Here is an 18,133-nt window from a genome sequence, read left to right as displayed (position 1 = left end):
ATTCTTGACAAAAATCATCATCTTCCACAGACATATCTCTGGTAAACTGATTTGTTTCTTGTTTTTTACCTTTGCCTTTGGTTAAAGGTTTTTTTGACTTTTGATTGAAATGATTATTTCAGGCTTGGTGCGCATAGCTCAGCGATTAGGGCACCAGCCACATACACTGGGGCTGGCGGGTTTGATCCCGCCTGGGCCTTCCAAACAGTAATGACAACTACAACAAAAAAATAGCCTGGTGTTGTGTGGGCACCTGTTGTCCCAGATACTTGGGAAGCGGAGGCAAGATAATTGCTTAAGTCCAAGAGTTTGAGGTTGCTGCAAGCTGTGACACCACAGCACTCTACCAAGGGTGATATAGTTAGACTCTGTCTCAAAAAAAGTAAAGAAATGATTATTTCAATATTCTGGATTGCCCTCTTCCTGTTCAATAGAATTCTTGACTTAGGAGATAAGCACAGTCTTGACCCCAGTGATATCTAAATTCCACCACATCAGCATGGACTTAAGATCTTTCTCCTTGCTTTTCAAGGTCATACATATGGTGGAATAAGGCTTCCTTGACTAACAAGCAGTAACCATCACTGGTTTTCTTTCTTTGTAGTTCTTAATCACTTTTAATTTTGTTTTCAGGTCAATCACTCAGTATGACTTTTTATTGGCAATATCAGCAGTGGGTTTTGTATGCTTAGAGTCCACAAGGAACAAAACCATATAAAATTAAATCAACCACGGAAAAAAATTGCAAACAGGAGATATGGTAAACATGAGATGTACATGTATAAGCCTGCTGCCAGTGAAACACAGCATACTGGTTTATAGTAAACATATTTTTATAAATAGGGTATAAAAAGTATAATATAGTAAATACATAAACCAGTAACATAGTCGTTTATTGCCATTATCAAGTATTACATATTGAGTATAACTGTATGTGCTATACTTTATGTGACTGATAGAGAATTAGTTTGTTTCCACCAGTATCACCACAAATAGCTAGTAATGCATTGTGTATGGCATTATTTTGCTACAGTGGCAAATAGAAGTAGTGGCAAGTAGAAAATAGAAATTTTTCAGATTCAATGTAATCTTAGGGGACCATTGCCTTGTATATGGTCCATCATTGACCAAAATGTTATGTGGCGCATAACATTAGTGGATTACTTATTAGTATCTCATAATACCTGTGGGCTTTCTTTATTCTTTCTTATTCTTTTTCATTCTCCCTCAGATTCTGTATTTTCCTTGCTTGAATTTATTAATTCTTTCTTGGGCTGAAATGAGTCTGTAGTTGTAGCTCTCAATTTTTCAGTTCAATCATTGTGGTTTTTAGCTCTAGAATTTCTGTTTTGATATTTAAATGTTTTCATTTCCTGGTTGAACCTAATTCTGTTTGTGTATTGTTTTTCTGATATTGTTTAATTGTCTGTGTTCTCTTATAGCTAATGAATGTCTTTAAAGTGATTACTTCACATTCTTTATCAGGTGGTTTTTATATTTTCATTTCTTATATTAGGTTACAAGTGCTTTCTTTCTTTGGTGGCTTTATGTTTTCTTGATTGCAATCTTTGTGGCTATGTGTTGGTGTCTGAATATTCAAAAAGTAGGCATTTACTGCCGCCTTTAAAAACTGTCTTAGGCAGGGAAAGCCCTTCACCACTCATCCCATTCATAGATTCTGGAAAGGCTATCTTGCATTATGGGTGGCATGCTCCTGGAGTACTAGAGCAAGCCATAGACTTGCTATCCTTTTTTCTGGGTCAGCAGAAGTTGAACTGTCATGTGGGTACACAGAGGTGGACCTGGAGTGCAGGTGGGCCTGGATCCAGGGCTCACAGAGGCCATCCTTGAACTTGGGTCCATGAACGTAAGCATAGAGCCTGAGTGTGTAGGTGCTCATCTGAATGTGTGCAGCCTGGGTCTGTGGAGGCTGGCCTATTGCTGGGCCCTACTGAGATTGGTCAGCTGAAGTTGGCCTGGATCCTGGGTTATCTGGAACTCTGAGCCACAGAGGCCAGGTAAGCCAATATACTGTGACCACAGAAGATAGCCTGGAGGTTGTATGAATGGGTGCCATATTGATGTCTGTGACTACAGTGGCCAGCCTGATGCTTGGATTTGTTATGAAGACCTGGAACTAGAGTGTAACTGAATACTTTCACATATCTTGGATAGGAATCTGGGGCAGAAGATCCAGTCTTCAGGTGCCAGTGTGGCACTGGGGTGAGCTTGAAGTCTGGGGCCATAAGGCCTAGTCTGGCATGGAACAGTCTGCAGCCTGAGATCAAGGGGTTTGGCCTGACAGGAGTGTAGGCAGGGAGATTGAGTCTGCATAAGCAAACATGGAGTCTAAGCCCACAGGGGCTAGTATGCTGCTGGTTTTTACTAGGAGAGAGCCTGATACTGGGGTCTGAAGCTAATTTTGGTGCTCACTTTACTTTTCTTCTCCTACACAGAGGTTAACTCTCTCCAGAGGTTGTTGACTAGGGATGGGAATGGGGTGATGCAGGTAATATGAAACTATCCTTTTTATCCTCTTCATTACATCTTTTAAAAATATTTCTGTGCTATACCTGGGTGTCACATCTATTTCTTTAGAAGGTACTTGGGCATAAATAGTTGTTTAAATAGATATTTTTGTGAGAAGAGAGTTGGAAATTTCCATCCTGCCTTCTTGCTTATGTCATTCCTGTGGGAAAATATTTTAAAATAAAAGAAAGAAAAACCAGGGCAGTGCCTGTGACTCAAAGGAGTAGGGCGCTGGCCCCATATACTGGAGTTGGCAGGTTCAAACCCAGCCCCAGCCAAAAACCACATGAAGAAGGAGGAGAAGAAGGAGAAGAAGGAGAAGGGGAATGGGAAGGGGAGAAGGAGGAGGAGGAGGAGGAAGAGGAAGAAGAGGAAGAAGAAGAAGAAGAAGAGGAAGAGGAGGAAGAGGAAGAAGAGGAAGAAGAGGAGGAAGAACAGGAAGAGGAAGAGGAGGAGGAAGAGGAAGAAGAAGAAGAAGAAGAAAGAAGAAGAAGGGAAGGAAGGAAGGAAGGAAGGAAGGAGAAGAAGGGGGAGAAGAAGGGAGGAGAAGAAGGGAGGAGAAGAAGGGAGGAGGAGGAGGAACCAGGCTAAAATGTGCTTTTATATTTCTAGATCAGACTAAAGATAAAGATATTTTCAATCTATGTAAGTCTAAGGTATTTTTCAGTTTGATATTATATACATTCAGATAAACTAAGGTTTCTTTTGAGACAGACAAACAAGAGTTTGGAAGTGAGAAACTTGAGAAAAAAAGTGAGAAATTCACGGAAAAACTACATTAAAATTAACAATTTCTATTTGTCAGAGATACTATAAAGATAAATATAAAAATACCAACAGGAAAAAATACCAACTCATTTTATCAAAAATAAATTACTATTCACAAAATGAAAATAATTTCTACATACTTATACAAATAAACCAAATTTTAAATAATAAAATATTTGAATAGCACTTCTCAAAAGAGGCAATCTGATGTCCACTCAGTCCACGTAGCAGTGAGGGATAGCATTAAATGAGAAAGAGTTAGATGAAAGTCAGGGTGTTCAAGTACATGGGCCATTTCAACAAGTTTTATCTTTATCAAAACAATGTCCAGAAAGGTTTTAACATAACTCTATTGGTATTTGAAGACTTTTTTAATTTGAAATTTACTATTTTTGTACCAAATCAACTTGTAAGAGAAAGGAATATGACAAAGGCAAAATATGTCTATTGGGGAAGAATATTAGAATGAAAATGTTTAGTATAGATATTTAGTCCCAGAATCTTAGTTTGGTTTTAAGCCTATTTGTACTAGTATAATTATTGACTACTTCTTCTTTCACTCTCAGCACACGCTATACCTATTTGAGTTTCTGGGTATGCAAAAAAAAAAAAAAATCACTATTCATTTAATTTCCTGTCTTCTATCCTACATCCCTCCAAAGGAAACTTTTCTTTATTGGTAGCCACTGGAAGTAATCAAAGCTCTGCTTTGCTTCTTGCTCTCGAAGGGCATACTTAAAATACAAGAAATATTATCTCCAGAGATCTCAGAACTATGAAAAGTTTCTCTCAGTAGACCTCAGTTACTAAATACTATTTCATTACAAAGACTGAATCATAGCTAAATAAAAACCAAATGTGCTTTTATATTTCTAGATCAGACTAAAGATAAAGATATTTTCAATCTATGTAAGTCTAAGGTATTTTTCAGTTTGATATTATATACATTCAGATAAACTAAGGTTTCTTTTGAGACAGACAAACAAGAGTTTGGAAGTTTGAATAATTGAAGTTGTTCAATGACCCACTTCATCAGAAATCATCCCACACTATGCAGTAAGTTCAATACCATAACTTTAGAAAACCATACAAATGTTATTTTATTTTTCAATTAATAGGTTGCACTTATAGATTTTTATACCATGTTCTTAGCTAATGTCCATATAAAAGACAAAAAATTTTAGAATACATACCAATGTTTTTTATTTGCATTGTAGTGGTTTGGGATTTTGTAGTGAGCAGTGCATAGCCATGAAAACATGTAGAAGAAAACGGGATTGGATGAGTTTATATTTCCTTTGGTGAAAGTTTTGGGGTGTATGTGTGCTGGTGTGGTATGTGTGTTTTAAATTAAAGAAGTATTCTGTACACATTTTGAAATGTTTGCATTGATGGAATTTTGAAAAATTCATAATTCACAGCAATCCCAGTGCTGTTCCTCAGCTCTGCATAGTAGCCCTCACATTATGGTCTTCAATATCTGTCCTCCTGGTTAGTATCACCGTATAATCCATTCTAAAATGTTTTTGAATAAGAGAAACATTAATGAGCATTGCTTTACTAAACTGTAATCAAAAAAAACTCCCTGACAAAGTTAATTCTTATGTTTGGTCATAGCAAGCATTTTGTTTTCCAGTTGGTTGTCTGTCTCTCCAACATCAGGCTATTTAGGCAATCAATATGAGAAAATTAGAACTAGTAAAAATGCATTTAAAATTATCCAGGAGAGAGACACTTAGTTGATTCATTGTTGGTTTCCTTTCCCTGTTTACTTGTTAACCTGTCTTATAAAGAAAGGAAAATAAATTATTTCCTAGAATGAGAATTGACAAAGAGAGAGAGAGATTATATAAAATTTTTTGCAGCTCAATTTGTAATAGCCAAGTCAGGAAGAAGCCCAGGTGCCCATCGACCCATGAATAGATTAATAAATTGTGGTATATGTAAACCATGGAATACCATGCAGCCTTAAAAAAAGGTGGAGACTTTACCTCTTTTATGTTTACATGGATGGACCTGGAACATATTCTCCTAATTAAATTATCTCAAGAATGGAAGAAAAAGTATCCAATGTACTCACTACTTCTATGAAACCAGTTTATATTTATTCACACTTTCTTATGAAAGATAGATCACAGCTATAGCCAGGATGAAGGAGAGAAATGGAATAGGATGGGAGGAGAGGAGGGTGGTTTGATAGAGGGAGAGTAAATGGTAGGAGCACACCTATAGAGCAAATTGCAAGGGTACAAGTCAAATCTATCAAGTAGAGAACATAAATGTTTTAACACAATAATCAAGTAAATGAGGGGAAAGCTATATTAATTAGTTTGGTGTAATCACTACAAATTGTATTTAAAAAAATCAATGTACCACAAATACTAATAAATGTATTCATGATCTATGTGTATATGGAATAAAAAATAAATAAATAAATAAAATTTAAAAAGGAATCTTTTGGATTTGATAAAAGTCATGTGTCATGATTGTGGTGGTTTCTTAGGCGTATTCAACTATCAAAATTTCTTAAAATGCAAACTTTAAGTTGATACAGTGTATTGTGTATAAACTATGCTACATAAATTTGTAAGGGAAAAGTGCATTTCAGAGTTTAGCTTGAAACACTGTAGAAGTCTGGGAGTTAAACTTAGATACAATTTTACTGGATTACACCAAAACAAAACAAAATTTAAGAAAACAAATTAAATGAGTGGCAGATGCTAAGATAGATTACTAGGTGTCTTGAATAGGTACTCAGTATTCTATTTTTAATCTCAACATTGAAGACAAACTCTGAAGACCAACAAAATATTGAATTGACTTAAATGCACATTTTCTAGCTAATCCATATTTATTTCCCTGTCATAATCATACCATAAATACTTTTGTCCTTTGACAATGTAGCTGTCTTCAAAACTTCTAGTTCAAAAGCCAGAACTGATGGCTCATACCTGTAATCCCAGGACTTTGGGAGGCTGAAGTGGGAGTATCACTTGAAGCCAGGAGTTTGAGACCAGCCTGAATAAGAGAAAGACCCAATCTGTACAAAAAAAAAAAAAAAAAAGAAAAAGAAAAAGAAAAAAGAAGAAGAAGAAGAAGAAAGAAAGAAAGAGAAAGAAAGAAAAATTATCCAGGCATGGTAGTGCATACTTACAACTACTAGGGAGGCTGAGGCAAGAGGACTGCTTGAACCCTGGAGTTTGAGGTTGTAGTGAACTATGAAGGTGCAACTGCATTCTAGGCTGAGTGACAGCAAGACCCTGTCTCAAAAAAAAAAAAAAAAAGAAAGAAAGAAAGAAAGAAAAGACTATCTGAAAATAATATGGAAAAATACTTCTTAAGACTTAGCTCAGACAATGGATCTCTTCTAGTCTTCTATAACAACACAAAATATGCTTACTCTCTATTCCTGATGCAATACAGTATCACTATTTCTTATCCTTTCTGGTATTGTTTATCATGTCAGACTTCATGTACTATTTTCCTTTACTATGTTTGCATTTGATTAAGTTTTAAATTCAAGAACTGTTTCTTAAGATATATTTTACCTTGAAACCCTATCATTATGCCTGTAAGGTAAGGTATTTAACAAATGTCTCCTGACATATTTTGAAAGGTTTTGACTACAATCTCACTGAGTACTTATGAAATAAGGAAACTTTTTCAGATTACTTATAGCACTTTGCTTTCAGTTTCATAGAAACTGAAGAGAATTATGACAAACTATTTGCAATGGTATACTTCAACAAATAAAGGGGCTTTGATATAAATATGTATATTCCATATGTGAGAATAATACTAATATTCCCTTTTCTCCAATTATGTGTACTTTTATCCATTATTTTATCAATACTATGTATATTCTTTATTGATTATTGATGTTATTCATTCTCCATTTTTATTTTGCATTTTGGTCGTAACTCTTCCACACACCACACATACAGGATGTATTTACTGAGAATATGCTGTGTATAAAACATTATGTTATGTCATTGAGATTTAGGTTTAGAAAGATAATATCCACATGTGCATTAGAGTAATGATTTCTTTATCACATATTTAATTGCTTAAGAAATATCATTTGTGGTAACCATATTTGATATATCAATAATCTAACCTTCTCTCTTCTTAGGAAGAAATGAAATGACCACAAATGATGTTAACAGAACCAAAATTGCCGAATTTCTCCTTATGGGATTTTCAGACTCCTGGGAGATTCAGATTGTACATGCTGCTCTATTTTTACTGGTTTACCTGGCAGCTCTTATAGGGAATCTCCTAATCATCATGCTTACTGCTTTGGATGTTCACCTCCAAACCCCTATGTATTTCTTTTTGAGAAACTTGTCTGTTTTAGATTTCTGCTACATCTCTGTCACAGTTCCCAATTCTATTGCCAGTTCCTTGACTCATGACACCTCCATTTCTTTCTTTGGGTGTGCTCTGCAAGTCTTTTTTTTCATGGACTTGGCAACTACTGAGGTAGCCATCCTTACAGTGATGTCCTATGACCGCTATGTGGCCATCTGCCAGCCCTTACGTTATGAGGTCATCATAAACCAGGGGGCTTGTGTGAAGATGATGGCCATGTCATGGCTCAGTGGGGTGATCTGTGGTCTCATGCATGTGACAGCAACATTCTCATTACCATTCTGTGGGTCCAATAAAGTACATCAATTTTTCTGTGATATTCCACAGCTCCTAAGCCTAGTGGACTCCAAAATAATTTTCATTGAGACTGGAGTCATGGTTCTTGGTACAAGTCTTGTGATAATTTGCTTTGTTTCTATCACTCTGTCTTACATGTACATTTTTTCTGTCATCATGAGGATTCCATCGAAGGAGGGTAAATCAAAAACATTTTCTACTTGCATTCCACATCTCGTGGTTGTAACACTATTTATGATATCTGGTAGCATTGCTTATGTTAAACCAATTTCAAATTCTTTCTCAGTTTCAGATCTTTTTCTGTCAGTGTTCTACACAGTTGTGCCCCCTACCCTGAATCCCATCATCTATAGTCTTAGGAATAAGGACATGAAGTCAGCCATGAAGAGGCAGTGTGTGTGCTAGATGAAAATTTGGGTAGGGACCAGAACTTTTGAACTTCTGTTCTAACCACGCAATCTTTTCAGCTTCCTGAGCTTATATTTTCAATTGATTGCTGAACTCTTTTCTTAATTTTCTTTAAATGAAATTCAACTGTAGTCTAGTAATAGTCTCCATATTTGGGTAAATTCAACACTGGGATGCACTACAAGATACTTTGGGGTTGTCAAAATATTAGAATTTGTGGTTTTATTCATTTTCATACATTATCTTCCTCAACATTTTATAAATTATACTCAGTATATTATATATTAATTAAAATAAAAATGAACTGCTAATATGATTTAATACTAATACTTAATATGTATACTTTAATACTTATACATTAATATATATACTTATATTAAAATCATCTTATATATATTTTATCATAGAAAATATATATGTGTATATGTGTATACACACATATATGCATATATAATATATTATCTATATATTACATATATATGTATATATATATCAAGGTAGAGCAAGATTATATGTTTTAAATACAGCAAATTGGAAACTAAACAAAAGGTCATGTGCACTCAAAATATTTTCAACAGAAAATGGAAATATGGTCTAGTAGACTAGAGACTAGTGCTTTGGGGGCCAATTGTGAAACCTACATGAAATACTATTGTTTCAGGGAATCATTTCTATAGTTTGCAAAACCTGCATTAGATAAAATATATGTAATTATTTAACACACACACAAAAAAGGTATACATAGGTTTATGGTGCCATGTATAGAAAAGATCACATGGAGATATGAACTTTATTTTTACATGGAACATTTAATGTAAATTTTTGTGTAAGCATTTAATTAAACATACTCTTTTGTTAAGCTAAAATATCCTTCAGATTCCAGCCTATTTTCCCTCCCCAGAAGGAAGTACTATCTGAAAGTTATTATATATCATTCCCAGAGTGCTTTTATGCATATTTTGTATATGTATTTATCTATATAATGCATAGTATAATTTTATGAATTAATATTAAAAGTCTATTATAAATAGTATCATATCCTAATTATCATTTTAAAGGTTTATATGTGAATTTTTTATTTTATTTTTAATTGGCAAATAATATGCTAGTCTGTATATGTTTATAGGGTAAAATGTGATATTTTGATATATATGTACAATATGGAATAATTAAATCAGATTAAAGTAACATCTATTACCTCATATATTCATCATTTCTTGGTAGTGACAACATTTAAAATCTAAAATTTTTTAAATCCTCTCTTTTAGAATTTTATTTTGAAATTTAATTTTAACAATTTCAAGAGGGACTTTACCTAACAATTGCAATCAGTGTAACCTGGCTCATTGTACCCTCAATGAATCCCCAACAATAAAAAAAAAAAAAAAAAGAAAAAAAAAAAAACAAAATTATATATTTTGAAATGTACATTATTATTTACTATTGTAATCATGCTGTGCAATAAATCACTAGAATTTACTCAAAGAAAACTTTGTACCATTTTCTCTTCTACTGCCCACCTAAGCATCTGGTAACTGCCCGTCTACTCTCTACTTTGATGATCTGGACTTTTCTAGAGTCCACACATAAGCAAAATCATGTGGCATTTGTTTCTCTGTGCTTGCCTTATTTCACTTAACGTAAAGTCCTTTAGTTCACATATATTGTTACAAATAAAAAATTTTCCTGGCCTTTTAATGCTAAATTGTATTCCATTGTAGTATTTAATTATTTACATAGCTAACTACTGCCTCAAACTCTCAGGCTCCTGCCTCAGCCTATGAAGTAGCTATTGCATGCCACCATGCCCAGCTAATTCCTTGTTTATAGATATGGTCATGCTATGTTACCTAGACTGGTCTCAAACTTCTGGCCTCAAGTGAAGCTCCCAAAGTGCTATACAGGCATAAGACACCACATTCAGCCACATTTTAAAAATCTGTTTGTTGTCTAGGCACTATGGCTCATGCCTTGTAATCCTAGCTCTCTGGGAGGCCAAGGTGGATGGCTCTCTTCATCTCACAAGTTCAGGACCAGCCTGAGCCAGAGTGAGAACCTCATCTCTACTAAAAATAAAAAACCAAGGCAAGAGAATCACTTGAGCCCAAGAGTTTGAAGTTGCTGTGAGCTATGATGCCATAGCACTGTAATGGGGGCAAGAAAGTGAGATTCTGTCTCAAGAAAAAATAATCCATTTGTCCATTGATGAGCACTTAGATTGATTCCATATCTTAGCTGTTGTGAGTAATGCTACCGTGAACATGACAATGCAGACATCTCTTTGGTAGACTGATTTCAACTCATTAGGATATGTGCAGACCTTTTTATTGCACTGTGCTTTATTCTGCTTCACAGATAGTAGATTTTTTTTTTTCACGAATTGAAAGTTTGTTGCAACCTTACATAGAGCAAATCTATTTGTATCATTTTTCCAATGGCACGCTCTCATTCAAATCTCTATGTCACATACTGGTAATTCTCACAAAAGCTTTTTCATCATTAGTATATCTGTTATCTGACCTTTGATGTTATTGTTTTGGCCTACTATAAACTGTGCTTGTATAAGATGACAAATTTAATTGATAAATGTGTGTGTTCTGACTGGTCCACTTAACAACTGTTTTCCCATTTCCTTTCCTCTCCTCAGGGCTCCCTATTCACTTAGAAACAGTAATATTAAAATTAGGCTAGTTAATAATCCTGCAATGGGCTCTAAATGTGGAAAAGTTCCATGTCCCTCACTTTTAATCAAAAGCTAGAAATGATTAGTTTAATAAGTCACACTCACTCAAATCGTGAAAATTACAAAATATAAAGTAAAATGTCAGTAATTATAACTTTATTAAAAAGAAGTCTTTAGGGTATCCAAAGACATCTTTTTCTTTTTATCTTTTTTTTTTTTTTTTTTTTTTGAGATGACTCTCTGTCACCTTGAGTATAGTACCCTGGCACCACAGCTCACAGCTCAAACCCCTCAGTTCCAGTGATCCTCTTGCCTCAGAATTCTGAGTAGAACTGTAATGATAGGCTCCCACCACCATGCCTGGCTAGTATTTGTATTTTTAGTAGAGATGGGGACCTAGCTCTTGCTTAGACTAGCCTTAAACTCCTAAGCTCAGGTGTGTTAGGATTACAGGCATGAACTTGGCTCATTTAAAGATATCTTAAAGTGAAAAATCCCTAATTACACACTTATAAAAACTGACTTCCAAAGGATTGGCACTTTGAATATGAAAATGACTTCTTGAAATCAGTTAAAAACAAATAAAAAGCATCTTAAAATGTGCATTACACTCAAAGAGGCATCACAGAGAAAACATATTTTGGCAGACAAAATATAATTTGTCCATTGATGTGGGCAAGCTTTCTAAAACACCTTACATCAAATTTTAGAGAGCCTGGGGACAGCATGAACAAAACTGCTATTGTAAGTGAACACATTGATATACATTTTGCCATTTACACAATAATGTTAATATTAGGCGTCAGCACATTCCAGTTCTCTCCAGGCATATTTTGATAAGGAGCAGAAAAATTAATAGAGTCTAGGACAGTTGGGGAACCTGTGGCATTCTAGATCCAAAGGATTCAGTCGAAAGAAAACATACAAGGATAAAGAAGGACATGTTTGCCTTAAGGCTGCATGTTCCCCTCTCTTGGCTAAGGTGAGATGGAAAACATATACTGCTCTCTGTGTTGTGTAAAGTAAACTTCTCCTCATTGTTTATACTGACAGAAACAAAAGAAAGAAATGTGCTATATAAATATTGATAACTTCACATTGAAGTTCAGGGGTTTTGTGGATTGGAACTACAATTGCCAATAGCTTCAACATCTGATTAAAATCACAATTTTTGTTTAAATATACACAATGAAAACACTAAAAATAAGAAAGCTACCATGGATAGAAAAATATACCAATTCAAATTGAGAGTATGTAATTAAAAATATTACCAGAGTTAAAAGGAGCATTTATAATGACAACAGGTACAATTCAAGATGATAGAATAACATTAAATGTATATTGCTTAATATAAAATTTCCCAAAAGCATAAGAGAAAAGGTGACACAACTAAATTAAATAAAGCACAATTATGGCTAGAAACTTTTGCACCACTTTCTTCATATTTGATAGAACTGCACAAAGATGTGGTTTACAGAAACCATATGCATTACTATCAACCAACAAAATGTAATCAACATTAACCAACCACCACATACAAAGTCACCAAAATATACAGTCTTCTCATGGAACATGGAACATCCACCAACAAAGGCCCTATGATATGTCATGAATAAGTTTTAATACATTTAAAACATACAGAATATGACATATGCTCTGACAATAGTAATATTAAATCAAAAATATCTGGTGAAAAATATCTGGTGAAAAATATAAAATAATTTCCAAAAGTTTATAAATTAAAAAACATTATTGCTAAGGAGGGGGAAGGGCAAGATGGCAGACAAAAAGTATTGTTCAGCTGAGCTTTCCTAGAATGACGGGGGGAAAGAGACAACTCAGCCATACCTGGTGTGGGGACCTTACCTAGAGTCATAGCTTGGGGAGCACAGCAAGGAGGTGGTGAGCTAGTTATAGCAGATCAGAGTGGTGAAAATTTGGTGAATTAGGCAAGTGATTGTAACTGGCTGGGATCAGCTGGCCACCACAGAGGTCTAGGATGGGAAGAAGTTGGTAGGAGAAGCTGTGCATTGACTGGAAAGCTTGGAAGAGTGAGTGGACTAAAACAGTATACAGTAACCAGATTTGCATGCTGGCTGGAGAGATTTGCCATAGGTTGGTGGCTGGCAAGGCAGCTATACTGAGAAGGTCTTGGCAGCCAGGGAGCTGCCATTGTGGGAAGGTCATGAGAAGATCTTAGCAGGGGCCTAAAGCACAGCCATCTTAATTACACCCACCAGGATCAGAACTTCTCTTGGGATAGGTTGAGGGACTCCCACATCTCATGGGAACTGGAATCATGGTGCACTGTGAGATCTACCCCTGAAGGATTCTTGTGAGCTTTAAGATCCCAGCCTGGGAAGGTCTGAATGCTAAGGAAACAAGTCTGGTGATCACCAAAGACAACTAAGTTTTGAATAAGGATCATAGAGGTTGCTGGCTGTGCTGTCTCCTAAAAAAAACACAGTACCACTTGGTATCACGGTGACATATTGCAACAATCTGTCATCAAAAACAAGGAATTTTGCTTGAAACAAAGAAGGCAGTAAGAAATAAGAAGAGGATAAGGAGGTGAAGAAGAAGAAAGAACAGGGCAGTGCCTGTGGCTTAAAGGAGTAGGGCGTTGGCCCCATATGCCAGAGGTGGCAGGTTCAAACCCAGCCCCAGTTAAAAACTGCAAATAATAATAATAATAATGAATAAGAAAAAGAAGAAAGAACACATGAGGTGGAACCAAAAGGATGCATGAAAAACCAAGACAGAGGAAATTCTCCAAGGGTCCATGAGGCAGCTACTGCAGAATACTCCACCTATAAAGAATTAATGGACTTGACATAAAGGGAATTTAAAATATAAATGATAAAGATAATAAAAGGAATGGATAAGAAAATGGAAAGACAAGAACCAAAAGTTGGACGAGAGATATGTAAAACATGGAAGGGATATGGCAGAGCTTAAGGAAATGAAGGAGAGAATCAGGGAATGTAAAGATGCAGTAGAAAGTATCAAAAATAGGTTAGATCATGTAGAAGAAAGAACCCCAGACGAGAGGATAAAGTTTTCAAGTTAATTCAGGTAGCTAAAGAGGCAGAAAAGAAGAGAGAAAGTGGAACAGGCATTTAGAGAATTATGAGACTCCATGAGGTGTCCAAAAATATGAATAATAGGCATTCCTGAAGGGGAAGAAGATTGTCCCAAAGGAATGGAAGTTCTACTGGAGACTATCATAAGTGAAAACTTCCCAGTTTTACTAAAGATGCTGACACTTTTTAATGGAGTAAAAGTAGAGTCAAAAAAGTGGAGATGTCCAACCCCAGGTCATCTCCACTTAAATGGAGCCTCTCCAAGACATTGTAATGAACATGCCCAAAGTCAAGAAGAAAGAAAAATTCTGCAAGCATTCAAGAGTAAACACCAACTGACCTGGAGATGCAGAGCCATTAGAATGACGGGGGAATTTCTTTTCTTTTGGGCTTAGGTGGAGACAGAGTCTCACTTTATCACCCTTGGTAGAGTGCCTTGGTGTCACACTGCTCACAGCAACCTCCAACTCCTGGGCTTAGGCGGTTCTCTTGCCTCAGCCTCCCGAGTAGCTGGCACTACAGGTGCCCACCACAATGCCCGGCTATTTTTTGTTGTTGTTGCAGTTTGGCCGGAGCCAGGTTTGAACCCACCACCTCCAGCATATGGGGCCGGCGCCCTACCCGCTGAGCCACAGGCACCGCCCAACGGGGGACTTTTCAATTGAAACCTTTCAAGCCTAAAGAGCATGATTATACAACTTCAACATTCTTAATCAAAACAATTTCAGCGCAAAATTCTGTGTCCTGCTAAACTAAGCTTTAAAATTGGTGGAGAAATAAAATCTCTTGTGGATATACAAACACTGAGGAAATTAGCCACAAGAAGCTCTGCAGGAAATATTTAGATCTATTTTCAACACTGACCATCACAATAGACCAACAGCAAATAAACACCCAGAAGCTAAAGATCAAAATTTAGCTTCCACAGTGGCAGGAAAGGTAAAACTGTACAACAGGCTTTTACAAGATAAGATGAATAGAACTCTACCACACTTATAAATTCTCTCAATAAATGTCAATGGATTGAACTTCCAACTGAACAGGCACAGGCTGGCTGACTGGATAAAAAAGCACATGCCATCCATATGTTGTCTCCAGGAGACACACCTAGCCCTGAAAGACACATCAAACTTAGGGTTAAGGGATGGAAATCAGTATTTAAAGCAAAGGAAAATCAGAAGAAAGGAGGGGTTGTGATCTTATTTTTAGAGACAAGTAGATTTAAAGCAACTAAAATTAAGAAAGACAAAGATAGACCCTTTATACTGGTCAAAGGAACAATACAACAAGAAGACTTTTTATTTCTTTTTTTTTTTATTAAGTCATATACAGATAGATCATGAATACATTTATGCATATGTGGGGTCCAATGTGTTGATTTTTTAAAACAATTTGACATACTTACATAAAACTAATTAATATAGTTTTCACCTTATTTATTTGATTATTGTGTGAAGACATTTCAGTTGTTTGTTTTTTTTTGTAGAGACAGAGTCTCACTGTACCACCCTCGGGTAGAGTGCCATGGTGTCACACAGCTCACAGCAACCTCTAACTCTCGGGCTTATGTGATTCTCTTGCCTCAGCCTCCAGAGCAGCTGGGACTACAGGTGCCCACCACAACACCCGGCTAGACATTTCAGTTTTAAATTTTTATGCATTCAACATAAATGCTCCCAGATTTATTAAACAGACCTTGATTTATCTGAGCAATATGATATCCCATAACACTATAATTTCTAGGGTCTTTAATACCCCTCTGATTGAACTAGAAAGAGCCTCTACACAGAAATTTAGCAAAGATACAAAGGACTTAAATGTGACCCTTGAACAAATAGGATTAATAGGTATATACATAACATACTATTCAAAAGCTAAGGAATATATGTTTTTCTCATCAACCCATGGTACATGCTCCAAAATGGACCACATCCTAGAACACAAAGCAAACTACAGAAAAATTAAAAGAATAGAAATATCTTGTATCTTCTCAGACGATAAAGTATTAAAGGTGGAACTCAACTCCAACAAAAATAGTCATCCCCACACAAAGATATAGAAATTAAACAACCATACACTGAACAATAGTTGGGTTCAGGAAGAGACAAAAGAGAAATCATGAAATTCCTCAAACATAACAACAAGGAAAACAAGTTACCATAACCTATGGGATAAAGCAAAAGCAGTCTTAGGAGGGAAATTTATCACATTAGATGCCTACATTCAAAAAACAGAAAGAGAGTGCAGCAACAAACTCACGAATCATCTTTTGGAATTGGAAAAAGAAGAACAATCTAATCCCAAACCCAGCAGATGAAAAGAAATAACCAAAATTAAATCAGATTAATGAAATTGAAAAATAAAAGAATCATTCAGAAAATTAACAAAACAAAACTTTTTTTTTTTTAAATAAAGTTGATAAACCTTTGGCCAGATTAACTAGAAACAGAAAAGCAAAATCTCTAATAACCTCAACCAGAAATGATAAAGGGGGAATAACAACAGATGCCAAAGAGATACAAGAGCTCTAAGCCCAGAAATTTGGCAATGTGGAGTAAATGGATAAATACCTGGAATCACTGGGCTGTGCCTGTGGCACAGTGAGTGGGGTGCCAGCCCCATATACCAAGGGTGGTGGGTTCAAACCCGACCCTGGCCAAAATGCAACAACAAAATAGCCAAGCATTGTGATAGGCATCTGTAGTCCCAGCTACTTGGGAAGCTGAGGCAAGAGAATCACCTAAGCCCAAGAGCTGAAGGTTACTGTGATCTGTGACGCCATGGCATTCTACCAAGGGTGAAAAAGTGAGATTGTGTCTCTAAAAAAAAAAAAAAATTCTGTAATCACACCCATTCCTTAGACTTACTCAAGAAGAAATAGATCTCTTGAACAGACTGATTTCAAGAACTGAGATCAAAGAAACAGTAAAAGATCTTCCAACAAAAAAAATTCTGATCCAGATGGCTTCATCCCAGAATTCTATCAAATCCTCAAACAAGAGCTATGTCCATACTGCAGAAATTATTTCAAAAAATTTAGAAGGAAGGAAACTTTCCCCAACACATTCTATGAAACAAACATCACCCTGATACCACAACCAGGAAAAGACCCAAAAGGAGAATTTCAGACCAGTTTCACTAATTAATATACATGCAAAAATTCTCAATAAAATCCTAGCCAATAAATAATAGATGCAAATTAAAAAAATCATTCATCTTGATCAAGTAGGTTTAATCTCAGGGATGAAAAGGCTGGTTTAACATATATAAGTCCACAAATGTAATTCCTCATATCAAAAGAAGCAAAAACAAAGATCATATGACCCTCTCAGTAGATGCAGAAAAAAGCATTCAATAAAATTCAAAATCTTCTTTTCTTTTTTTTTATTTTTATTTTTATTGTATTTTATTTTTTTGTTGTTGTTGGGGATTCATTGAGGGTACAATAAGCCAGGTTACACTGATTGCAATTGTTAGGTAAAGTCCCTCTTGCAATCATGTCTTGTTCCCATAAAGTGTGACACACACCAAGGCCCCACCCACCTCCCACCTTCCCTCTGTTTCCCCCCCATAACCATAATTGTCATTAATTGTCCTCATATCAAAATTGAGTACATAGGATTCATGCTTCTCCATTCTTGTGATGCTTTACTAAGAATAATGTCTTCCACGTCCATCCAGGTTAATACAAACGATGTAAAGTCTCCATTTTTTTTAATGGCTGAATAGTATTCCATGGTATACATATACCACAGCTTGTTAATCCATTCCTGGATTGGTGGGCATTTAGGCTGTTTCCACATTTTGGCGATTGTAAATTGAGCTGCAATAAACAGTCTAGTACAAGTGTCCTTATGATAAAAGGATTTCTTTCCTTCTGGGTAGATGCCCAGTAATGGGATTGCAGGATCAAATGGGAGGTCTAGCTGGAGTGCTTTGAGGTTTCTCCAAACTTCCTTCCAGAAAGGTTGTACTAGTTTGCAGTCCCACCAGC

The 18,133-nt window shown here is 35.8% G+C and overlaps 1 protein-coding gene across 1 annotated transcript; it reads left to right on the top strand.

Moving 5' to 3' along the window:
* Positions 1-7,440: 7,440 nt before the first annotated feature.
* Positions 7,441-8,370, top strand: LOC128572486 (putative olfactory receptor 14L1). The gene has a single exon (XM_053572532.1). It carries the CDS (start codon positions 7,441-7,443, stop codon positions 8,368-8,370), a length of 930 nt encoding a protein of 309 aa, XP_053428507.1.
* The last annotated feature ends 9,763 nt before the right edge of the window (positions 8,371-18,133 follow it).

This window comes from Nycticebus coucang, chromosome 20 (assembly GCF_027406575.1).
Source record: "Nycticebus coucang isolate mNycCou1 chromosome 20, mNycCou1.pri, whole genome shotgun sequence".
Lineage (NCBI taxonomy): Eukaryota > Metazoa > Chordata > Mammalia > Primates > Lorisidae > Nycticebus > Nycticebus coucang.
Note: the sequence above shows the minus strand (reverse complement) of the source record. Positions and strands in the feature narration are given on the sequence as shown.

Bases quoted from the DNA above. Each gene is read 5' to 3' on its own strand.
- LOC128572486 (XM_053572532.1), top strand. From the start codon at position 7,441: ATGACCACAAATGATGTTAACAGAACCAAAATTGCCGAATTTCTCCTT.